The sequence below is a fragment of the Macrobrachium rosenbergii genome, chromosome 6, assembly GCF_040412425.1.
Source record: "Macrobrachium rosenbergii isolate ZJJX-2024 chromosome 6, ASM4041242v1, whole genome shotgun sequence".
Lineage (NCBI taxonomy): Eukaryota > Metazoa > Arthropoda > Malacostraca > Decapoda > Palaemonidae > Macrobrachium > Macrobrachium rosenbergii.
The window spans coordinates 43,262,419-43,286,511 of record NC_089746.1 but is presented as its reverse complement, the minus strand read 5'-3'; the positions used below and the strand labels follow the sequence as shown (position 1 = coordinate 43,286,511).

Here is a 24,093-nt window from a genome sequence, read left to right as displayed (position 1 = left end):
CAAGATCTGCTTCTACAGTGGACATCTCATGATTATTCTTCATCCAAAGTAAAAACAATTCCTTACTGGAACGTCAAAAAATGCAGCGATATCTGTTCCTTCGATATATAATACAAAACTGAAACCAAAATCACAGCAATAGACCGAACAACCTCCTATTAACAACTGCCGTTGAAAAGGCTATTTCAGCGGAGATCAGACCTCGTCCTGGCACAGAGACAACGAAGGTTATTCAATAATAATTCCTAATTCATTTTCCAGGCCATTGAAGTCATGAACGGTGGGGGTTTCACAACGAAAGCGGACATGTTCTCTCTGGGCTGTACCGTTTACGAATTGGCTGTGCTGAAGACCAATTACCCATACGTGAGGGTAGGTTAAACTGATTTGCTTACTATTGGCTTCTTATCTGGTTCCAAGGACCCACAAATTCATCTGACAAGTTCAAATGTTAGCTGAGACATTCAAAGAATGTCAGTGAACTCCACTTATCAATTCCACACTGTCATAACATTCAGAAATTAAGATTCTTCTATTTTACTTGAAATGCTTTTTAACCTTACTCAGTATGACGACATACAGGAGCGCAGGCTACTTCTAATATGACCTGCCCATCAGTCTGTCTAACCGTTTGCTATTTTTCTTTGCTTCACTCTCTTCTCGATCCTGTTCACTTAATATTGCTGTCAATTTTCTTTCTCATAAATATATGAGATATTATTCAGTTTAAAGTAGCGGCAATGATACAAAACTGACCATAATGATAGACATTGGAAAGTAACGGCAGTGTTCATTGTACTTGTAAACATTCTCTCAACTCTTTCAAGTCGCTTGAATGATTTTCTTTGTACATACGAAAATCAAACTGCACGAAAGCAATAGCACGAAAACTCAAAATGAATTTAAGAATAGATCAAGAAAATAATTTATTAATTAACGAAATATTTTTCAAAAAATCAGATGACGTATGTATGTCAAACGAAACCTATTTTTGTCAAGCAATCCCAGGCAAAGTATCAACAGTTATTCCATATCTCCATAAGCTTAGTTACTTCATTTTTCCCTAGTCTGGAGTTTGTGGGAATGGGAAAGCGTATAACTACAATTACAAAGTGCAGAAGAGAAGAATACGATAAAAAAACTCTAGGATTATTCTTCATTCTCCTCTCCTATGTGCAGGTCATTCTGCCTGAAAGCTTCAGCGAAGACTTCAAGAGTTTCGTCCAGCAGTTACTAGAACACGATCCTCACCACAGGCCGGATGCCCCAGAGGTCCTTAGGCTAACTATTTTTAAGGTAAGTTAATTAGGCCTAACAATAAACGCAAATGTTACATATGATGTATCCAAGCAGAAGAAGCTACACTTTTCGGTAGGCTGAATTTTACTTATAATCTGACAGTCTCAGTTTCTCTTAATTGTGGTGGCTCGTCGTTTACAGGATATACAAGAAGCAGAACCAACAGCAAACCTGACGACGCTGCAGGAGGAGGAATATCATCAAAACCTCTTGAAGGAAAACTCGGGAGCACAGAGAACCATCTCTAACCTCAGGAGAAGCATTGAGGAACAAACGGTAGGGAGGAGAGGGAGAGAGAGAGCAAGCTTGTAGTGGCCTATTTGCTTAAGTCAGTCAATGTATTTGTGTGTTTATTATTGAGAATAATTTTCCTTTCTGTTCTAACAAATAGGCTTTTTAGTCACTTTGAGTTTTGGTATAAAAAATTTAAAATTTATCAACGTGAATAAGAAATTTTAGACAATGTTTAAGCAGAATAAGAACTAACTTTTCTTCGGACGATGACAAAACAGATTAGTTTTATCAAGAACGCCTCTTGACAAAAATTATGCACCTTTTCATCCTTAGCCACAGACGCCACCGAGACCTCTGCCTAGAAAGAACAAGAGGGCGCCGCCCATCCCGCCCAGGCCAAAGAGCAGAGGCCCGTCGATAGAGACCAGCATGGAAGTCCTCAACAAGTTCTGCGTCGATTTCGAATCGGGGAGAAACCCTGACCAGAAGAGGGGTCTAGAAGACATCATCGTTGCCATGGAGACGCACAGGAGCAGCAGTATCATCCAGATGAAGGGATGGTGAGTGGTTCTTCATAAGATGTGATAAACGAAGGGAGAAATAGAATGAGCAAGGGAACCGTTTCAAAGGCACATCACGGCTATTACTACTACTACTATTCTTTAATCGATGATTTGGCGCGAGATATGTGATTTTAATCAAGATTTAGTGGGCATATGTTACTTAATATTTGGCGGGGATATGTGATTTTAATCAAGATCTGGCGGGAGATTTGTAATTTTAATTAAGATTTGGCACGAGATATGTGATTTTAATCAAGATTTGGAGGGAGATATGCGATTTTAATTAAGATTTGGCGCCAGATGTGGTTTTAATCAAGATTTGGCGGGAGATATGCGATTTTAATCAAGAGTCAGCGGGAGAGATGTGATTCTAATCGAGATTTGGCGGGAGATATATGATTTTAATCAAGATTCGGCGGGAGATATGCGATTTTAATAAAGCTATGATTAAGTTTTAATATTATAGGCCACCAATCTGGTCGAGTAAACGACTTGGCTAGTGTTTGGAACATTTAAAATTCTCGTGGATGTAACTAGTATTATAAGAAGCAACCAATCCACATTTACTGACTCACCCCAAAATGCTTTCTCTTCCTGAAGCCTGTCTTTGTCCTACATCACGATGCAGACGGACAAGACAGTCCTAACTGCAACCGTCAGGGGGAAAATCGTCGACGTTCTGGTTAGGGCACTGCAGAATTATCCACAGGACAGGGATCTCAGGGCATCCAGTTGCCAGACTCTCTGCCAGTTTGCAAAACCCATAGATTTGGTAATTAGCACAACAGCATTACTGTTTCGTTTTCAAGTTTGTCTCTTGAAGTTTGACGTACTCATAATTATTCCTTGACGTCTGAATTTGGCGAATTATCTTTATTCGTTTAAGTAATTAAGATATGGTATGACAGATATATTTTCACTGCATGGATATATTTAGAAAATGGCAGTTATCCCCCATATCCAATCCAGCTTTTGTTTCATCAGTTTGTGTTTACATTTTGACATTTACGAAGGTGAAACATCTAAATCTTTCTTTCTGAGCCCGTAGGAAGGTAGTGCCGTCAGTGCACCTCACGCGGTACACTGTAGGCATTACTTAAGGTTCTTTGCAGTATCCCTGCGGCCCCTAGCTGCAACCCCTTTCATTTCTTTGACTCTACCTCCATTCATATTCTCCTCCTTCCATCTCACTTTCCACCCTCTCCTAACAATTGTTTCATGGTGCAACTGCGAGGTTTTCCTCCTGCAAAGCCTTTCAAACCTTTTTACCCTTAATTTCCCTTCCGGAGCTTAAGAACCTCAACATAGGTCCCAGCGCTTGGCCATAAGCCTAAATTTTACGTTCCTTTCCATATCATTTCTTTTTCAGCTTCTGAGAACTCGAGAGCTCGTGCCCCAACTCCTGAAGCTGATACTCGAGAACAACGACAGGAGGGACCCGTGGTCGTGTCTCTACGCTCTCCATCTCGTGCACATTTTGACCTCCAGAGTCGGGGAAGAGTACCGGGTTGTTACGGCGCAGTTTGGAGCGATGGAGGTGAGTTAGTCTCTGCGTATTTCTTCTTCTTCTTCTTCTTCTTGTTTTGCCTTTGCACTAACCTGACTGATCCTGTGTATTGGAATTGGAATGTAAAATTTAGGACTAACACCAAGCGATGGGATCTATGAGGTCATTCAGCGCTTAAAGGGATACTGGGAGTAAAAAAGTTTTAAAAGGTATAACAGGAGAAAACCTCGCCCTTGCACTGAAACAGTTGTTAGGAGAGGGTGGGAACTCAGAAGGAAGGAAGATAATATGAAGGGAGTTACAGTAAAAGGAATGAAAGGAGTTGCAGCTAGGGGCCGAAGGGACGCTGCAAAGAACCTTGAGTAATGCCTACAGTGCACCGCATGCGTGAGTGCTACAATGCGTCTTTAATTTTGTCCTATGTGGAAAAAAAAAAAAAATAGAGCTGATTGGGTACCGTAAATGGAAACATGGAGAAAGCTTATTTTTTTTTTTTTTTCTTTTCCAAGGGCGTATGCTTCATACACAATAGTCATTTTTTTTTGTCCGCGAGACGTAAAGTAACAGGCGTGAATATATATTTAAAGAGTATATGACCAGAATGTGTTGATATCAGTGGACCAGTTCACAACAGAATGTCAATATACAGTAATGTGATAAAGACATAAAAATCATACCGAATGATTTCAACTGCCTTTTTACCCAGCTTCATTTCTTGGGAATAAAAAGTTTATATACATATGTGCATGTACATATTTAAATTTTCGAAGTAAATTCACCCCTATGAGAGCAATATCACAGCAACAGGATAAATGTACATCTGCTTATCATTTGAAATGATTAACGTAGCCTTCCTGAAGCTTTTGGAAAAACTGGACTCGAAATATTCCACGTATTTTCAACAGTACCCTCATGCAGTATGTCAGCCTTCACATAAATCCGTAAACCAATAATATTAGGAAATTTTTTCTTTCTTTCTTTCGCCAGGTAGTGTTCTCGGTCATCAGGAACTGGAGGGGTCTTAAATATTACGAGGAAATGTACAAATTTTGTTGGGCCATCGTATGTCAGCTGACAGACGACACGCCCATCAACTGCGAGCGTTTTGTTGCACTCAGCGGTTTGTCTCTCATTCATGAGTGCTTCTCGGTACGCACGTCTAATTTCCGTACATAAGTCGTTGGTAAAGTACCTTGGAAATGTTTAAGAGACAGGTTAACCTTTGTTTTTAACTTTAAAAAGGCTTGTGATATACTGGTAATAACGCGAAACCATGATTCCAACAATATTTTCTTCCTTTCTCAACACAGGCATACGCAGATCCCGAACAGCAAGAGAGAAGATTGTGGTTTACGTTATGCAACATTTCTGAGGTGAAACACTTGCGAGGGCACTTGCAGAAACCAGAATTGTTATACATGTTAATGAAATACCTTAATTTGAAGTCACTGCGGAATGAGGTAAGTAGTTTTAAGTGCCTTCGTTGCTCTTACCATAACTAACCAGTTTTACAGACACCAATGTTGAGCTGGGATCCGTTTTATTTTTTTTCTAGCTAATATTTTTCTGTAATGTTGGGTTTCTGTCTCTTTCAATTTATATTTTCCATCCTAATTCTTTGCTACTGCTTGTCTAACAATCGTTTTTGCTTTTAGAAAACTTGGCGTAATAATAATACATAATTTCAGTTGCTTGTACATCACTGGCGCATTGAGTCAACAAATTCTAGGCTGGTTCTGTAAAGAAGATATAGCCTACAGCGTTTCCATTCTCCATTTTAACTTCTGTAACCTTATCTGGTTTTTGGGAGCATAAGATTTTGCACTGAATATGAGTGCATATAGTCAATTTCTTCATGAATGTACCCCAGAACAGACAGAATATATAACTATATACGAATGTCCTTAGTACACCTGCAATGCATCACTGTACGTTTGTCTGTACTGTAATCACTGAACGATATTCACGTCAGTTCTGCATCATCTCCAGATGAGCTGGGAAGCTGCGAAGATCCTCGTCCACATCCTTTCAGATGGGGAGGACGCCTGGGTTCTCGATTTCCCTAGGGCCACCGTCATCCAGAAAATCGAAGAGGCCATAAGTACCTGGGATTTAGATGCAGAGCCAAAAAGCGTGTTCAAGTATGTTCAGTAAAAAAAAATATATCTCGTTGCAATGCTAGCTTGTAATCGTCGTGTTTCTGCAGTGGAATTCTCCTTAAATTTATCTTGAAAATGAGTAGATAAACGGCATGTCATTTTAATCTGAATTTTACTAATACAGAACGCATTTCAGGACCCTAAAACCTTTCTGGCTGCTTCTGTCTGCGTCTCACACGCCCGTCTGCCAACACTGGGCTATCTGGACGATGGCGAAACTCACTCGAGTGCATCGTAAGTTCCTTAGGACTGTCCTCATTTTTTAAAATGTAATAAACAAAAGATTCAATTGCATGTTCTTCAGATACTGAGGGTTACTTGATACTGACTTATCATTTGAATGCCATTAAAGTTAAAAAGGCAAATTTCAGGATTAACAGTTATGCTAAAGGTACGTTTTTCTATTAGGAAATACTGAATTGCTTCTACTTTAAAATTTTAACTGTTTAATCAGATTTTATATGCAATGTTATTTCAACATTTTACTCACATATAAATGTAATATTATTTTAAATGTTTAGTCAGATTTTAAATATAATAGTATTTTAGCTGTTTAATAAGATTTTACATGTAATAATATTTTAGCATTTTAATCAGATTTTAAATGTAATATTATTTTAACTGTATAATCAGATTTTAAATGTAATAGGTTCCAACAACACAGGCCACCACCGGGCCGTGGCTGAAAGTTTAATGGGCCGTGGCTGAGAGTTTCATGGGCCGTGGCTCAGAGTTTCATACAGCATTATACGCTGCGCAGAAAACTCGATTGCGCCGCATTTTTTTACTTGCTTTTATATATAAACAAAAACTGTGACAGGGGACAGGTACTGCCCAATGATCGTCGAGGAAGGAGGTTTGATTTTCTTGCAGAGGCTGATTGACTCAGTCACGAGGTCCCCCAAGAAGCCACCAGCCCTCTTCAGGAAGGCCATAGCGTCGTCGTCGAGCGCGAGTCCTCCGTTTACATTCTCGACCTTACTGCTCGCCATGCAAGTCAAACATACTTGCGATGATTACCTGGTAAGGTCGAGGGACGCTCGAGAGGTCTCTGATAATTTAAGAGTGCGGTAACGAGAAATTTACTGCTTTTATCTATTTTAAAAGGCGCCTTTGTTTATCCATTACCTATATTTTACGACCGCATAAATAAAAACATTCACTCGGTATATTTTACATGATTATTTTCTAAAGAATCACATTACGTATATATGTATGTATAATGTATATATATATACATATCTATATATATTATATGTATACAATCATACATACATTATATATGTATATATATATATATATATATATATATATATATATATATATATATATATATATATATATATATATATAGTGACGGAAACATCCACCCGCAGGCCATCGGGATTCGGAACCGCGACCTCGTGATGAAACTGCACATCGCATCTTCCGACGGGCATTCGGGAGGCCGTGGAGGAGCTGATCAAGGCGGGCGTCGATCTGGACACCAGGAGCTCGATGATAGGCCACTTAGGTCAGTGACCGAAGTACCTGGGTAGGATTTTGACTGAGGTAGTAAGACTGATGACAGAAGGATTGACACAGGGAAAGAGCAGTGAGGGTCTAGATAAGGAATAGAAGCGATGTTTATAATGCACCGTGTGTGCAGCACTCTGTAGTACTAGAGCAATGTCCACCGTGCTTTACAGCTAAGCCCCGCCCACTGATTACGTCACGACCATTCCTTGAAGCTGATTGGTTGGCAATGGTTTCGAAAAGTTGGTTAATCTGTGGTTCTTTTCATCTTCATTTATTTTGCAATGGTTGTTTTACCGAACTAAAATATGTTCTGCTGATTATCAAAAAGAAACGTTATAGTATCCCCTGAAATAAAATCATAATACACATCCCCCTAAAAATGGTAAAAAAAACAGGAAAATATGAATGAAATCATAAGTGTTCTGCGATGCTGCAATGTTGTGTTTCGTAAATGAGGTTCACCTGAATACGGAGGTGACATTAAGAATGTCTGCGTTCGAATCGGTGCATTTGAATCACTGGACAACGATAATTACCGTCTGATATGGTCAAGCGTGTTCACCATTCTAAATTTAACTCAAAGATTTTCTCAGAGCTATGCAGAATGGTATTTCATATTGATTTTAGGAAATGTTACTACATTTTAATAGTCATAAAATCGATTTCATTGCAATCGTTTACGCAGTCTGAGGGATGACAAGCAGTGACTGCACTCTACAAAGCCAGAATATGCCTATGTTTAACTTAAAGTTACAGTATAATAGGCTATATGAGTCATATTGGATATAATTTGCTGAGAATTTTCTTACGGACATTACCTCCTTTCGGAATAAGAGGATCAAAAAATGACATAGACCTATAATGTCCTGTCTTTATGACGTTTGGATTATACTGTAGGCCTATCTTATATTCAGCCGTTTTATTGTGGTTCTTGTTGTGGTTATTCTTGTTTTTGTTGCTGCTGTTATGGTGCTTGTAGTGTCTTCGAAAAATTTTCATATGGTAACCTAACATTGCAGAATAAACATAGACGTATTCATAAAATACTGGTGTAAAGAATTATCTGCCTACTCTTGTTAATTGAAATTTAGTCTTTGTTTTAATTAAAAGTAATCGAGATCTTTATGAATATAGTCTACGCTAGAGTATTCTCCTAACAACACACACACGCAGAAAGAGAGAGAGAGAGAGAGAGAGAGAGAGAGAGAGAGAGAGAGAGAGAGAGAGAGAGAGAAAATTTACTGACTTATGTATCCTTTTGTCCAACAAGGGTAATCTACAAGAATGTCCGCAAAATTAAGTGAATAATGGACTACTCGCAGACTGGTTTGGATCATCTCATACATAACTTTTTCAGCTATCATGTATTCTTTTCTTATTTCGTTAAGTATCTTATGATGCCTTCCTACCATATCCTTCATTTTCATAGAAATGCTACAGCACCCTCACAATTACTCATCACAGTAATACAATTTATTATCCCTTTTGTAAATATATTTTCAATATAGTTCATTGAGAGCAGTTTGATAGTATGTACGGCTGAGACAGTCCTATGATTGATTTGTGTGTGTCATCGGCTACGTGCCCACAAGGTTTACTTTTGTTCTCTGTGGTATAAGTGGCGTTACAGTTACTATGGCCATCCATGCATGTATGTGTACTTACTTATACGTGTACATTCCACTTTACGCATATACATTATATATCGTGGAGTTGAAACTACTATATTAATTAAAAGCTACTCTATTTCCAACAGATATGGGTAGAAAACTATTTGCGATAAGAAATTGACGTGTGGGCCCAAACCCAGTCATTGTTTCAAAATATAAGAATTTGATGTGTAGGCCTATGCCCTGTCATTGCCTCAAAATATAAGAAACTGACTTGTAGGTCTATGCCCTGTCATTGCCTCAAAATATAAGAAATTGACGTGTACGCCCATGCCCTGTCATTGCCTCAGAATTTAAGAAATTGACATGTAGGCCTATGCCCTGTCATTGACTCAAAATATAAGAAATTGACGTGTAGGCCTAATCTTTCAATGATATTAACATTTGACATGGCTGCATAAGTTTATGCTTTATTTCAATTAATGTGGTCTATGTGGGATCGCTTATTAAGGCAAACACCAGTTTAAATGAAAAAAAAAGCAAGATTGTTGTGTATTTTGGCTGCGCATGATAAAAAAAAATATTCACGGACAAAAGGATCCAAGATCTTCATAATGATATAACTTAATATATCTTTTATTGGAGATATCAATCGCATATTTCACTACTCCAGGAACCCATATCTGCGGTGTCATGATTCATGCACAAAGCGCAACATGACCGAACGGAGTCAAATCCGTAATGGTAATCATTTGGAATATTAACCAGTGTGACGTCAAGTCCCCTTCGAGAGCTAGCCAATCACTGGCGTGCAGTTGGCGGAGCTTAGCTGCAACGCTAGGTAGACTCGGCTATAGTTCGTAGGTGTGTTGAGGTGTGAGAGGTGTGGACCTCTGCCCATGATAAACCAACAGTGACAAAACAGCGTTCCTTACCCATATAGTTGCGTTACATCATGATACTTTCAACTTTCTATTCATTCACTATGGTCTCTTTTACCCTGATCTAATTCAGGTACCAATTTTTTTCTATATATATAACCCACACGGTTTCCCAACTTCCAAAATGCTTATTTAAATATATTTGCAAAGCCAATGTTACTGAACGACCCCGTAATCCATCCACAACAAAACTTAAATGCTAATTTCATGCTGTTTCTTAACGTCAGTAATCACGGACAACTCTGCAATCCATCCACAACAAAACTTAAATGCTAATTTTATACTGTTTCTTACAACCCTCTGTAATGTCAACAATCATGGACGACTCTGTGATCGATCCACAACAAAATTGAAATGCTACTTTCATACTGTTTCTTGTAATCGGCTGTAACGTCAATACTCCTGAACGACCCTGTAATCCATTCATAACAACACATAAATGCTACTTTTATACTGTTTCTTATCACTTTCTTTACCATCAGTAGCCCTGAACGACTCTGTAATCTATCGCAGAACTTAAATGCTACTTTCATATTGTTTCTTATAACTTTCTGTAAGGTCAATAATCGTGGACGACTCTGTAATCCATTGCTATTTTTCATACTGTTTCTTATGACCAAAAAAGCAATCTAATGTTATTTTCTCTACCTTAGGCCGATCGGCAATTCATCTGGCGACTGAAAACGGCCACTGTGAGGTTCTGTGCGCACTTCTAGACGGCGGGGCTAATGTGGACCAACGTGACGCGGAAGGTGGGTGTATTACTCTCGAAATGATTCAGTATATGTAATTTTCATCATTAATTTGTTGGTTTTAAACTAAATCTCTCTTGGAAAGTTATCTGACATGGAAACAAATCGAATAGAGATTATCAAGAACAGTTTAGGTTTGGCGAGGAGGGTGGGTGTAATACTCTAGAAAAAATTCAGCAAATTTTATATTCTCATCACTAATTAGTTGGCTTTAAACTAAACTCCCGTGAAAATTTGTTTGGCATAGAAAGCAAAATCGAATATAAAAAATATCAATAACAGTTTCAATCTTATGTTTATTATTGTACATTACCTGTAAAATTATTCTTAAGATGCTCCTCTTCCGTAGCCCTTGTCAGCCCCTAGGTCTTGGCTAAATCTCGCTAAATTTCTCGGTTTTGCTTCATAATCTGAAAAATAAATAATTGCTCATTAGTTTACCTGTTAAAACAATCAAGCAAAATATCAATATGCTTGTTTAATCAATTGGGTTATGCATTGTATAGGCAGTTATGGTATGCATATACATGCGTTAGTTTTTGTGTATACCCATCTAAACAAAGTTTTGATTTATATATGTGTGTGTGTCTGTGTGTGTTTGTATGTAATCTAATCAAGCTGAAATATATTCCATGCATCATTCAGGGAGGACCGCACTGCACATAGCATCATGGAATGGTCGCCTAGACCTTCTGAATATCCTACACGTTTATGGATCTGATCTCGACGCTGAAGTCCTGAGTAAGTAGAAAATTAGTGTTTGTAGAAATAACAAGAAAACAAAACAAGCCTCATTGGACTACTTTCTGAATAGCCAGAGGCCCTGGATTCAGACCAGACTACATACGGAACACAGTCAGATATTATTCCTTAAAAAAGATCTGAGCAACGAAAAAAAAAAATATGTAAGACGTCAATATGAAAATTTTCCCGTGTCAAATTGCACGCAGTTCTCCTAGACCTATGTGGGGCTTACATTGTCCTATACGCAGTAGTAGGCCTATACGATTCTTCTTTATTTATTCCGGTCTTTAAATTGGGTGAATTTAAAGTAATAAAAAAAAACTGTAGAATGTATCCTATCTAAAGTAATAAAAAAATTGTAGAATGCAGCCTATTTAAAGTACTGAAATAAAAAAAATTGTAGAATGTAGCCTACTTAATGTAATCAAATGAAAAAAATGGTAGAATGTACCTTACTTAAAATAATCAAATAAAAAACTGTAGAATGTAGCCTACTTAAAGTAATCAAATAAAAAACTGCAGAATGTACCCTATTTAAAATAATCAAATAAAAAACTGTACAAAGTAGCCTATTTAAACAAACAAAATACAAAAGCTGTAGAATGTAGCCTATTTAAAATAAAAAATAAAAAAACTGTAGAATGTAGCCTATTTAAAGTAATAAAAAAAACTGTAAAATGTAGCCTATTTGATGTAATCAAATAAAAAAAACGGTAGAATGTACTCTACTTAAAATAACCAAATAAAAAACTGTAAAATGTAGCCTATTTAGAGCAATAAAATAAAAAACTGTTGAATGTAGCCTATTTAAAGTAATAAATAAAAAACTGTACAATGTAGCCTTCAGAATGTTTGTTGATCCTTCCTCTTTTTTTTCCAGCGAAAGGCTGGAAGGTCCTTCACTTCGCGGCGGCTGGAGGGCAAGTCCACATCCTGGAGTTCCTGCGGGAGAAATGCGACCTTGGCGAGGCCACAGGGGAAGGGAAGACGCCCCTGCATCTGGCGGCAGAATACGGCAGAGAGAGCGCCATTCGCTGGCTGCTGTCCAATGGACTCGACCCTCAGCACTGCGACGCCAGTGGACACCGAGCTTTGGATTACGCAAAGCAGAAAGACCACAAGAGTATCGTGGCCATCTTGGATGTTTACAAGCTGTAGCGATTACGGGATCCGATTACTTAAACTGATAAGTCTGTTTCAGCTACCCTGTCCACCTTAAATATAGTTAATGTGGCATTAATAAAGTCATTTTTAGATTTTAGGATTTGTTCAACGGCCACTTACCCAGTTTTCCCACCAAGATTATAGCTGGACTACAATAAAAACCGAACCTTACCAAATGACTTAGTTTTTATTCGTCTGTCACCTCCAAGTAAATTTTTCACGACGTACCAATAACTCAAAAGAAGTTCTAATGATAATTTTAGTTCTTCTACTACTATATTCACTGATCTGTGATTCAATGTTTGAGGCAGACAGACAGACGGAGACAGGCTTTTACCCACTTGGGATAGGCCATGTTTGTTTATTTGTTGCCCAAATCTCTCTCTCTCTCTCTCTGTCTCTCTCTCTCTCTCTCTCTCTCTCTCTCTCTCTCTCTCTCTCTCTCTCTCCATACAGAAATGCCCACATAAATAAGTAACGTATGAAATCTCGTCACCAAAATCGTAATACGAGAATGAGCATTAAATTTGCGTCGAAAACTAAAGAGAACGTTCAGTTTTAGTCGTGAAAATAAGACTTGAATTATTCGCAAACAAATAGGCCTATCTGGAGAATGATACGTCCCGGATCAATTTACTCTCTTGGTAATAGATGGCGTTAAAAATCAAGTCAGGCGATTTCAGAACCTTGACAGTCAAGAGAAAAAACCAGAAAAATTAAACGTGACTGCCAAAGGAATACGAGTCCTGTACGAGACTCGTATTCCACTGGCAGATATTTCGTTTCTTTAACTTTGCACGCAAATGAAGACACGTGTCTGAAGAGATTATTAAATTTACTACTAAAAAGAAAATTAAAGACATTTAGTTTTCTCTCAACTTTCAAGAAAGATTGTTACGTAACAGCCTGCTCGTTTGTCTGTGAGGCGAAATAATGTTACATTATTGCTAAGAAGGAACAGGGAGTTATGGTATTAAATTTCTCACTCCAAACACATTCCTCGTAAACATAAATAAAAAAAATATTGGTAACTGGTCCTCGATGAATATAATTTAAATAAATGATCATAAAATCACCTGTCACACACAACAAAATGTGAATGAGAAACGTGACGTCTTATCAAGAGATTAATCGGTTATCTAATGGGTCAGGTTAATGGTCAGTCTTCTCACGTTGGTGATAAACCCCCAGGGTAAGACGTAATATCTATCTTTTGCGGCCAAGTCAACAGTGTTGTTCGACCAGTGACCACGGATGTAGCGGCGGCGCTTTCTTGTCTTGTCTGTCAACCGCCCTCCCCACCCCACCCAAAGTCCCTGCCTGATCTTTTGCGGAGAGGGTCGTGAGTCTAGATGCTTGCGGTTGACGAATCACTCGGGTCTCAGGGAGAGAAAGAAAGAAAGGAAGGGAGAGGAAGAGGAGCGTCTTCGTTTCATCGTTCTCGAACGTAAACAAAACGACCTTCTTCACGCGCGCGGTACGACAGAAATTAAGTGACGTGGAAGTTATTAGGGGCTGCTTGCCAATTCTCTTTCAGTGTAGGATTGGATCTCCCTACGGGCTACCCAAAAACTAGAATTCGTGTTTGGTGCGAGGCAAGATTAATAAAATAACAGCAAAAAGAAACAGGTATCCATCTTGCACCGTGGCCTTTCGTCGACAACAGCTCCAAGTTACGACCAAGATCATAAACTTTTTAAAAATATTATAGGCCTAGTTCTGTGTTGCTTTAGTTATCATAAAAGCACACTGACGCCACTGTGGAAAAATCCGAAGATTGTCTTTGCAATGGCAGATCTCAATTGGTGCAAGAAGAGGAAATATACAAATTTCGTGGATTTGGAATAACTATTTCTTTTTTTTTACGGCTTTCTAAAACACCAGCATGCTGCAAGTAGTGTGAGTATTCTGCAGTCAGTTATTGGAATCTCTCTCTCTCTCTCTCTCTCTCTCTCTCTCTCTCTCTCTCTCTCTCTCTCTCTCTCTCTCTCTCTCTCATATATATATATATATATATATATATATATATATATATATATATATATATATATATATATATATATATATATATATATACTGTATATGTGTGTGTGTGTGTGTTGTGTGCGTGCGTGTGTATGCGTGTGTGTGTGTACTGTGCTTCTATGTCCAATGGCATATTCTGGTGCATAATTCTACTAAAGAAAGCATTGTAAAATTTCATAAAAAAATTTAAGACAGTTTTTATTTTTCTCATTAACTGACCAACAACAAGGCGACCAAGAGGTGATTGAATCTTAGGTCTTGTAAGATTAGAGAAACCTGATAAAAAAAGGGAGTAGGTGATTATCAGCTGGGCTACGTTTATCTAATGTCCCAAAATCCGAAATCATTCAAGACCCCCAAAACTGATAAATCCTTCCACTTAAGACGCCATATTCACACTCCATCAAGGATTGGATAGAACAGAATATGGAACTTAGGTCAAAGGCCAAGTACTGGGACCTATGAGGTCATTCAGCGCTGTAACTGAAATTAAGAATAAAAAGGTCTGAAAGATGTAACAGGAGGAAAACCTCGCAGTTGCACAATGCATCAATTGTCAGGAGAGGGTTGAGGAAAGTAAGATGGAAAAAAGAGAATATGAACGGAAATACAGTAAAAGGAGTAAAAGGGGTTGCAGCTAGGGGCCGGAGGGACGCTGCAAAGAACCTCAAGTAATACCTACAGCACACGTCATGAGCTGCACTGACGGCACTACGGGGATCAAGGATTGGGTTTCAAATACTCGAAACGTGATGAATGACGCATGTGTATAACCAGCTGGCATCGGATCTATGTAACCAGCTGTCATCGGATCTATGTAAACAATAACGCTCTTGCAACTTTGTAAAAAGCAAAATTGTTAAGGAACGAAAACACAAACACACACATACACGCGCATACACACACTGGATTAGTAAGATTCCCATTTCACTGCCATGTTGTCGGTGAGACAGAATCACGGATGGAAAATATTGAAAAATATTTCACATCCTTGACATATGTTAGACCTACTAGCAATCGTGGTCTATGTGGCAGCCTGGTGGGAGAAATTCTAGAGACTTTAAGAAGTTTGAGAGCGGAGAGCGATTATGCGTTAGCAGGAGAGTGACTTGTTTGGTGCAATTGTGTGTTAAAAGTAATAATTTTTTATTCATCTATGGTTATTTTACATTTTCATGAATGAAGTAATAACGGGAATTATGGAACGAGTAATAGACAAGTCAAATTCATGAAGAGATAGACTGGGAAGTGGAGAAAAGGTTGACCTCCAACGATGGCGAAAAACAGCGCAGACTGGTGAAAGCAAGGTAGACCATGCTGCCGCAATTGACAGACAGGAATAAAAAAAAAAAAAAATTGAGGGCATGACAAGATAAACAATTTTCTGAAACGACTATTAAAAGCAGCTAGATTTTCTTCACGGGGGATTTACATATTGGTGTTATCGCTGGTTTCAGCTGAACTGGAGATAAGAACTGATAAATCAAACAAACAGGAGATTGTCTTTCGATACAAGAGGACGTTACCACTTCTGGGAGGCAGAAACAATCGAAAATAAATATCAGTGCGTGACGAACAAGTACCATTGACTCTCTCTCTCTCTCTCTCTCTCTCTCTCTCTCTCTCTCTCTCTCTCTCTCTCTCTCTCCATTGGCTTACTGTAAAAACATATAAGAAGATACTTTATATTTGTTTCCTAAGATTTTTCACATTTGTTAGTGTCGTTTGGGTGTTAAAATATCTCTCTTCTCTCTCTCGTCCTTTGGCTTACTGTAAGAAAGTACTTTCTACTTGTTTCCTAAGATTTTCCAGATTTGTTAGTGTCGTTTGAGTATTAAAATTTTCTCTCTCTCTCTCTCTCTCTCTCTCTCTCTCTAGTAAACAAAATGAATGAATGAATAAGTAAAAAGAGGCCCCACAAGTAGTGTTTAGGTACGACACGCTGACGAAAGAAACGGGAATTATCCCAGGTCGGAATGATTCCAGACATGAAGAATTATACGAAAGTTAGCTTTCAATCTGGCAATGCCAGGTAATACTGAACCTATCATTCATTCATTTCCGCAGAGTTTAATTTAGTTTATGACAAATAATACTCTTTGGAACCTGAATTTCAAGTCAATGTCCCCTGTGGTGGGCTTGTTCCATATGAATAGGGGTTTATCCTCTGAATAATAATAATAATAATAATAATAATAATAATAATAATAATAATAATAATAATAATAATAATAATAATAATTTTCGGTACGATTTTACGAAGGAGAAATTATTTTAATTTTTGCGTAGACCAAAGTTTTGTGAGCGTTGCAAAACTCAGATAAGTTTCCCACAATATAGAAACGAGAAAAGAGCCAGTGTAACGTAATATAACGTCCTATATAACTGGGCTCATCAACAAGCGCATGCACGCACTGACACAAGCGGAGACAAATACAGGAATACATAAGTGTGGAAGGAAGGAAGGAAGGGATATAGAATTTAAGCCTAAGGCCACGCGCTGGGACCTACGAGATCATTCAGCGCTGAAAGAGCTATTGAGAGTAGAAAGCTTTGATAGGTGTAACAGGAGGAAAACCTCGCAGTCGCACCATGAGACAATTGTTAGGAGAGCGTGGATGGCAAGATGGAAGAAAGAGAATATGAACAGAGGTAAAGTAAAGGGAAGGAAAGGGGTTGCAGCTAGGGGCCGAAGGGACGCTGCAAAGAACCTTATGTAATGCCTACATTGCACCCGTGAGGTGCACTGACGGCACTAACCCCCTACGGGAGCATACGCCTGTAATTATGCATTTACGTTAATTACTTTCGCAAACAAACGCCGTGCGAAATTTTACCTCACTGCTACCAGGGGTAGAAGAGAATCTAATCCTTGCCCGCACCACGTAACCCAACACCTGAATTGCCATCAGAGCCACCTGGTGTTGATTTTGGTGACACGACAGCTTTTGCCTTCCTTTGCGATTATCACAAGAAGAGGCTGCTGCTGTTTGGTCTGTCGAAAGGAAGGAAGCACTAGCAACGTTATTATTATTATTATTATCATTATTATTATTATTATTATTATTATTATTATTATTATTATTTCAAAACAGCATGAGTCACTAAAATAGTGAAGAAATCCACAATGGGGTGAATGTAAATATGTATTAGAAATTTACAAAACGAGAGCGTTCCAAAATAAAAATAAAAACAAAAATTATATAAAAAAATAATAAAGAGAAAAATGAAATAGAAAAAATTAAATGGCTGTGAAGACGCAATAAAACCCAGACAGCAAAGGAAGACATGCAAGACTAGTTTCTTGTAGTTCAAATTAATCTTAAGAATATCCAAACTAATTCCAAGAATATTCAGACCAATTCCAAGAATATTACCTTTTCAAACCAGGAAATAACAACGCAGACAGCAAGGGAAGGCATCTAAGACAGGGGTTAGTTATCAAGTTCACTGCATTCTCTAGTTTGTAGTTCAAATTAATCTTAAGAATATTCAGAACCAATTCCAAGAATATTACTCTTGCAAACCAGGAAATATCGACGGGCCTCGACGCACCGTCGCGACGGACGAATGTACGAACTGGCCGGGAGGCTTTGCGGTCACGTGACGCATCTGATGAGAGTGTTGGAAGCCAAACTGTCCTTGATCAAATTTGCCACGACGATAGCGGCTTTCGCGGTGTTCATCTGCTTCTTGCCGGGCCTTCTGTTCTTATATACAGGTGAGGAACGTAGATAACGTTATTCGTATATTTTTGGTACCTTTAAAGTTTGACTGATCTGTGGTCACAGCTCGTGGAAGGTTATACTGGCTACTGGACTGTCTTCGAATCTGGTATTTGGGCCCCTGTTCTGTAATTCAGGTGAACTACGAAGGTATTTAGACTTGCATTTATTTCATTTTGTTCCTTTTCTAGTCTAAGTCATAAAATAAAAGCATATCATTATACATAAACAAGGGAAGTAGCAACCTTTGACCTAGAGGGATCTTGATACCCTGACGAAAAGGATGGCGAGATTCTGCTCTACAAAGACTGTTAAAAGACGTTTCTTGTGACTGTCTCCTACCTCCTTAACACCTTCAGGTATCAAATGTTGGCGCTTGTGCGTGGGGTGGTGGGCACTGAGGATGGTTGATGGCATCGAGGAATTGACTGGCGTCACAGTCAGAGCGGTCATGGAGGAAGGCCCGGACAATCGCAGCTGCGTCGAGACGCTGCTCTTCTGTTTGTCTGGTACTCCCAGCATCACCTATCTCAGGAAGAAGATACAGGTACACGTGGATGCTAGCTGAAGTTTGTTGACAATCCTCAGATCTGTAGACGATTCTCTTGATGTCCTCAGTTTTCTGACAAATGCTCATTTGCTCTAAAATTTATTTAGGAAGACATCCTGGACCGGAAAGGGAGTGATGGTAAAATTCTCCACCCGAATTTCCGTCGCAGAGTGGAGAGGGTGTGTGGGTATTACGCCTGGGCCAGACATGACAAGTTCGATATCACACAGCACGTTCTCATGGCGCCTATGCACTACCGAGGAAGGATTATTACTACGAGGAACATTCAGGTAAGTTTCCATTTCCTGTGGTAAAGAGGCCTAGATTGGCATGGCTGTCTTATTTGGGTTCAGTCGCTGCAAGGATAGTGTGGTATTTGACTTCTGAGTAATGGAAGGCTTAACTTTTGAGAATGGTATGTTAATTAATTCAGGCATTTCTTACTAAAATTTGGTATTTATATCCCATAAATAACCAGTCTTATGTAGCTGTTAGCTTTTAACTGTGGTACATCAGCATTTGCCAAAGATGATTCTGTACAATCTACTGATTTCTGGTAGATGTCACCTGACCCTTTTGTTTTTTTCAGGAATACATGGGCGAAGTGGTAAGTCAGCCACTTCCAGAAGATCTTCCTCCTTGGTGTGTCAATGTTGTGACAATAAGTGATGGGGGAACTGAAGGCGAAGGAGAAACGTGGATTGTGGCTCGAGCTCACCACCTGCTCGCAATGCAACTGGACCTCCCAAATCTGCTGGTGTCAGCTTATCCGGACCCTTGGCAAAACCCAGCTACACGAGGACTCACACTGCTCTCTGCTCCAGCATCCACACTTCGATTTATCAAGGCTGTCAAGACATTTGGGCGAACAACAGCGAACACATCAAGACACATGTTGAGTAACTGGTGGCATGAACGTCAAGCTGCCATTGTGAATCCAGTAAGGAGTGCTCTGGAAGAATCCATTCAGGTAGCATACAAGACCAATCCTGGTGAGGAATTTCACTTGAATATCTTTCGCCAATCCTACACAGTAGCCGTTTTTCTCTCCATAATATGGAAAAACGTTCATGACCATATAAATGCCTTTATAGCAGCACTGATTAGATACTGTAATGCAGAATATATCTCACACCGCTGCTTTTCTTTCATATCTGGCTCAATGCATATGATATGGAGAGCATTCTTGTGGATTCTAAAGTTCCCATGGACAATATGGGAGCTAGTGAAAACATTACGATCCTACATTAAAAAACTGCTGTCAAGCAAAGAATACAACATTGTTAAAAACGCATTCGTTGAGATCTATTGGATGACCCGTGCATTTGTAACCTTACCACGTCTGATACTGGAAGAGGCCCTCAGCATACACGGTGTCACACCTCTGATGGGATGGGTGGGGAGACGGCAAAGAACACTTTCTTCCCGAGGTTTAGGACGCACTGGTGGTATGGCACTAGCCTGGAGTGACCCTGTGCCACTTCTCACTGCAAAAGGTGTGCGTGGTGCCACTGGAGCTACAATAAGTGAAATCCTGATGACTGCTTGTTCGGGAGCAGTCAGAGATTACCTACGGGTAACTGGACTACCTGTCCCAGACGAAGTGTGTTGCACAGTGCCAGTCTATTCACAACATCGAGCCAAAAGCAGAGAAGAAACAGAATCACCAGGGTTAGTTACTCTTGCACTTCCCACAGGCGCTTCAGATGCCTCTTCTGCTTTGGAAATTGTTAGAAAGTCCATGGAAAAAATCCGCAAGTATCCAGAACGTTATCTAGCATCTGTGTGGCTCATCAGAAATGTAGTCTATTTTCTACCAGAGTCTCTACTTGGAGCTGCGTTTCGTGCTTTGTCTGTGCGTTACCCAGTTGCTATGTCCAATCTTGCAGGACCTTCGAAGTCTACAAGCATCTGGGGTTTTGATCTTCTAAACATCTTTTACTGGAGACCTCCCCAGTCTGGGTCAGGTGAATAGACTACAGAAAGTTCTTATATATAAAAGTACTGAATTTTCTATGCAATACAAAATCTTGATTTATACATTGACAGTTTCTTTAATTGTAGATATAAAACCTTGATCATAGGGATAAGAGATTTTACCTAAATTTTAACCATTGCATATATCTTGCTGTAAAATTTCGGCTTATAAATCTGTAACATTACACATAAAAAATTTATTGCAACTTATTTACAGTGCTCTCGGTTTGTGTAACATCTTACGAAGGCCGTGCACACCTTGGAGTGCTGGTCGATGGCCGCATTGTTCCAAATGCTGCAACTCTCCCACAAGCTTTCGTCACACACCTCAATGAACTTGCTGTTGATACTGGAGTTAGATTGTAAGTATATGTGTTAGTGTAATATTCTCATACTATGACACCTGAGAGTGCGATATAAGATGAGAACCATCGAGAGGAATACCAGTCTTCATGATTTTTCCACTTTGCTGGACTGTAATAACCTCCTGGTAATAGGCAGAAATGTGGCAAGATCAATTACCTTCCTAATACTTTGCTTTTTCCATCAAACTCTGATCAAGGAAATGGCTTCTCATAAATTGTTCTCAGCAATACGTTTTATGAAATGCATCTTTCACTGTTCGTGTCAACAAGGGCCTAAGACACGCTTGTGCTTTTTAGCCTTTGACCTAAAATGACCTCAGATACCCCTTGTGCTCAGTTAATTTCCTTTTCCAGAGTACGTCAGTGTAGTCGAAGCTGGTCGAGGGGCAGCTCCCCAGGAAACACTCCCTCTCCCACTCCACCTCCAACGCCCACGTGCTCTCACAAAATGAGTTTCCCTCACTGGAACAAATTAAAACTATCGAACAAGATGGCGAGGAGACAATCTTCGGTCTTTTAACGGATATATTTGTCATTCGTGAAATCCTCAGTCTTTTAAAGAATATATTTGTCAGCAATGAGTCATGGTGAAGGGCCATCTTCCAGGGTATTTCTACACCAAATACTAAGCATCTTTATGAGCATATTTGTCTTCAGTGGAGCATTGCTGAAAGGGTTATCTGCAAGTACATTTACCATCAGTGGAGCATGCTGAATGGGGCATATTCCAATAGAACTTCCATCAGTAGAGCAAAATGAACAGGGAACCTTCCAATACACTTTCTGTCAGTCGAGCATGACGAAAGGGGCATATTCCAATACATTTGCCCTCATGGAACATAGTAGAAGGGGCATCCACCAGTACATAGGCGAATAGTGAAGCATAATGAAGGGGGTATCTAGTAATACCCATATATTTCTATTCGTGTTGATTTAATCTGTGTGTGTTGCACGTATGTTTAAATACTTATAAAAAAAATCGGTACAGTTTTGCGGTAGTAACTTCTCAGAGAGAGAGAGAGAGAGAGAGAGAGAGAGAGAGAGAGAGAGAGAGAGAGAGAGAGAGAGAGAGAGAGAGAGACGAGGACTAACTATTCCTTTAAAGATATAAAAATATCTAAACAAGCCTAATCAGCTGTTTCGATCACAATCCAGATTCTTCAGCGAGGGGTGCGTACAGAGAAAGGAAGAAGGGTACTGGCTTAATGGAGTGCCGCAATTGTTTGAATGAAAGGCCCTTAATGTTTGGGAACCATAAAAGCATATTCAAAAGACAACCGGGATCCAATGTATTTGCAACATTCAAAGCGATGGAATATGTCATTTTTGGCATACGGTTAATTATGTTTTATGTATATATAGAGGTGTACACAAATGTACATTATGGCAAGTATGATTCAAAATCTAAATGTAAATATAATCGTCGTTGTTTTTTTGTTTTCTCTATCCTTAACGATTACTGTCACACTTGATCTAAGGTGTGGATAACCTGCTGGTAAGGAGGTACCTCATAGCTCTCACATGGGTCTGCCCCAGTCTCTTTCCTTAGCGCTATAATTCACTTTCAAAGCAGTGTAGACCTTCACCAAACACTCACCTATACCTTCTCCCGTCCCTCCGTATCATATCCCAGCCTAACTGATCGTAATAATAGACAAATTCTGGATAAATGTGACGCCGGAGGCTGTGCGAAATGGTACTGTACAGCATTTCGCATTTTGCTTGTCAAGAATCTTCAACATCTACCTCTGACCTTTGTTATTCCAAATTAAGTCAATACACGCACCCTCTCTCTGCGATTATATGGGTGTACATGTCATATACATGGGTATACATACCATGTATATGTAGGGGTTTTATTTTTGAAAAAGTGACGCGTATAATCGGTAATGCAACCAAGATATTTTTAGAGTTAAAACAGCAGTGAGATTTGCTGGCAAGAGGCACGCCATTCAATCAATATTCGCTTCTTTTCTTAGCCACCAGAAACATTTTTGTTTTTAATCCTTGCATTAGGGCTCAATGAAAGCCCCCGGGATGTTGTTAAAGGTCTCATACCTTGAGGTAATTGGAAAAATTCTTTGTCCCAAGACACACACACACGGCCTTATTACTGCCAATAATTTTCGAGAATGTGGAAACAACGGCGGCCCTGTTCGACGACTATATGACTTTCTTTCATCTCGAGGATCGTTGTGGGAATTTCACAAATCCAAAGTTGACTTTTGTGTTACAGACTAGAAGGTGAATTTAAACAAAGAAAGGTACGAGTTGGGAAGAGCCGCTGCAAGGCTCATTGAAAACATAAACCCAGAGTAGGGATTAAAGCAGAGCAGAAGACGACGACGAGATATTAAATTCCAAAACTTTTGTTATAGTTTCACCTTTATAGTATTTTTCAAAGATTGCTTATCGAGGATCATAATTTACGGTGCATAATTCACTCTAAATCTATTCCTATTCATAAATCAAAGGCACTTCTTTAAGAGCAATGTTTATTAAAGAAAAAATTAAGGAACGTTTAGATTTTAACTGCAAAGCAGAAGCTTGCAAAAATGAGTAGGGACTTACAAATTACTAAAAGTGAGACGTTTGTGCAAAATAATCAGTTTACCTGAAAAATACCAACAACGATGGCCATTTTGTCAAGTGAACAGGTCACTGAAAATAATAAACAATGACAATTACACGAAAAAAGAGGTATATTAAAAATCCATGGGCTTCAATGTGAAGTCCTCAGTGGCAGAAGAACAATATGCAGTACTTAGTGACAAAAGAAAAGAACAATATGAAGTCCTCCAGTGATAAAAGAACGATATGAAGTCCTCAGTGACAAAAGAAAAGAACAATATGAAGTCCTCAAGTGACAAAAGAACAATATGAAGTCCTCAGTGAAAAAGAACAATATAAAGTCCTCAGTGAAAATAGAATAACATGTAGTCCTCAGCGACAAAACAACA

At 39.0% G+C, this 24,093-nt stretch overlaps 4 protein-coding genes across 5 annotated transcripts in view; 3 read left to right on the top strand and 1 right to left on the bottom strand.

Moving 5' to 3' along the window:
- LOC136839495 (uncharacterized) overlaps window positions 1–12,667 on the top strand; it is a 21,048-nt gene extending 8,381 nt beyond the window's left edge. For both annotated transcript variants that reach the window (XM_067105632.1, XM_067105633.1), the window contains exons 8-22: window positions 262–372; window positions 1,180–1,296; window positions 1,441–1,575; window positions 1,867–2,093; window positions 2,697–2,868; window positions 3,466–3,633; window positions 4,591–4,752; window positions 4,914–5,063; window positions 5,593–5,744; window positions 5,899–5,996; window positions 6,583–6,785; window positions 7,139–7,275; window positions 10,485–10,583; window positions 11,229–11,324; window positions 12,208–12,667. In XM_067105632.1, coding sequence (XP_066961733.1) covers window positions 262–372; window positions 1,180–1,296; window positions 1,441–1,575; window positions 1,867–2,093; window positions 2,697–2,868; window positions 3,466–3,633; window positions 4,591–4,752; window positions 4,914–5,063; window positions 5,593–5,744; window positions 5,899–5,996; window positions 6,583–6,785; window positions 7,139–7,275; window positions 10,485–10,512 — 1,860 coding nt within the window. In that variant the 3' untranslated portion in view covers window positions 10,513–10,583; window positions 11,229–11,324; window positions 12,208–12,667. The remainder of the gene's footprint in view (window positions 1–261; window positions 373–1,179; window positions 1,297–1,440; window positions 1,576–1,866; window positions 2,094–2,696; window positions 2,869–3,465; window positions 3,634–4,590; window positions 4,753–4,913; window positions 5,064–5,592; window positions 5,745–5,898; window positions 5,997–6,582; window positions 6,786–7,138; window positions 7,276–10,484; window positions 10,584–11,228; window positions 11,325–12,207) is intronic.
- LOC136839497 (40-kDa huntingtin-associated protein-like) overlaps window positions 10,902–24,093 on the bottom strand; it is a 97,311-nt gene continuing 84,119 nt past the window's right edge. The window contains exon 9 of the mRNA XM_067105640.1: window positions 10,902–10,993. The gene's annotated coding sequence lies outside the window, so the exon portion shown is untranslated. The remainder of the gene's footprint in view (window positions 10,994–24,093) is intronic.
- Window positions 11,216–12,485, top strand: LOC136839836 (26S proteasome non-ATPase regulatory subunit 10-like). The gene is made up of 2 exons (XM_067106166.1): window positions 11,216–11,324; window positions 12,208–12,485. The coding sequence occupies exons 1-2, from the start codon at window positions 11,216–11,218 to the stop codon at window positions 12,483–12,485; spliced, it is 387 nt and encodes a 128-aa protein (XP_066962267.1).
- On the top strand, window positions 13,721–22,564 carry LOC136839492 (uncharacterized). Its single transcript, XM_067105627.1, has 7 exons — window positions 13,721–14,390; window positions 18,047–18,237; window positions 18,601–18,788; window positions 18,899–19,081; window positions 19,381–20,758; window positions 20,986–21,130; window positions 21,488–22,564. Exons 1-7 carry the CDS (start codon window positions 14,377–14,379, stop codon window positions 21,651–21,653), a joined length of 2,265 nt encoding a protein of 754 aa, XP_066961728.1. The 5' UTR covers window positions 13,721–14,376; the 3' UTR covers window positions 21,654–22,564.

What these genes read in the sequence shown, in the direction of transcription:
- LOC136839836 (XM_067106166.1), top strand. Translation starts at nt 11,216, where the DNA reads ATGCATCATTCAGGGAGGACCGCACTGCACATAGCATCATGGAATGGT. An exon ending in TCTCGACGCTGAAGTCCTGA is followed by an intron (nt 11,325 to 12,207) that starts GTAAGTAGAAAA and finishes TTTTTTTTCCAG; the next exon opens with CGAAAGGCTGGAAGGTCCTT.
- LOC136839492 (XM_067105627.1), top strand. An exon ending in CCTTCTGTTCTTATATACAG is followed by an intron (nt 18,238 to 18,600) that starts GTGAGGAACGTA and finishes TAACACCTTCAG; the next exon opens with GTATCAAATGTTGGCGCTTG. An exon ending in ACCTCCCCAGTCTGGGTCAG is followed by an intron (nt 20,759 to 20,985) that starts GTGAATAGACTA and finishes ACTTATTTACAG; the next exon opens with TGCTCTCGGTTTGTGTAACA.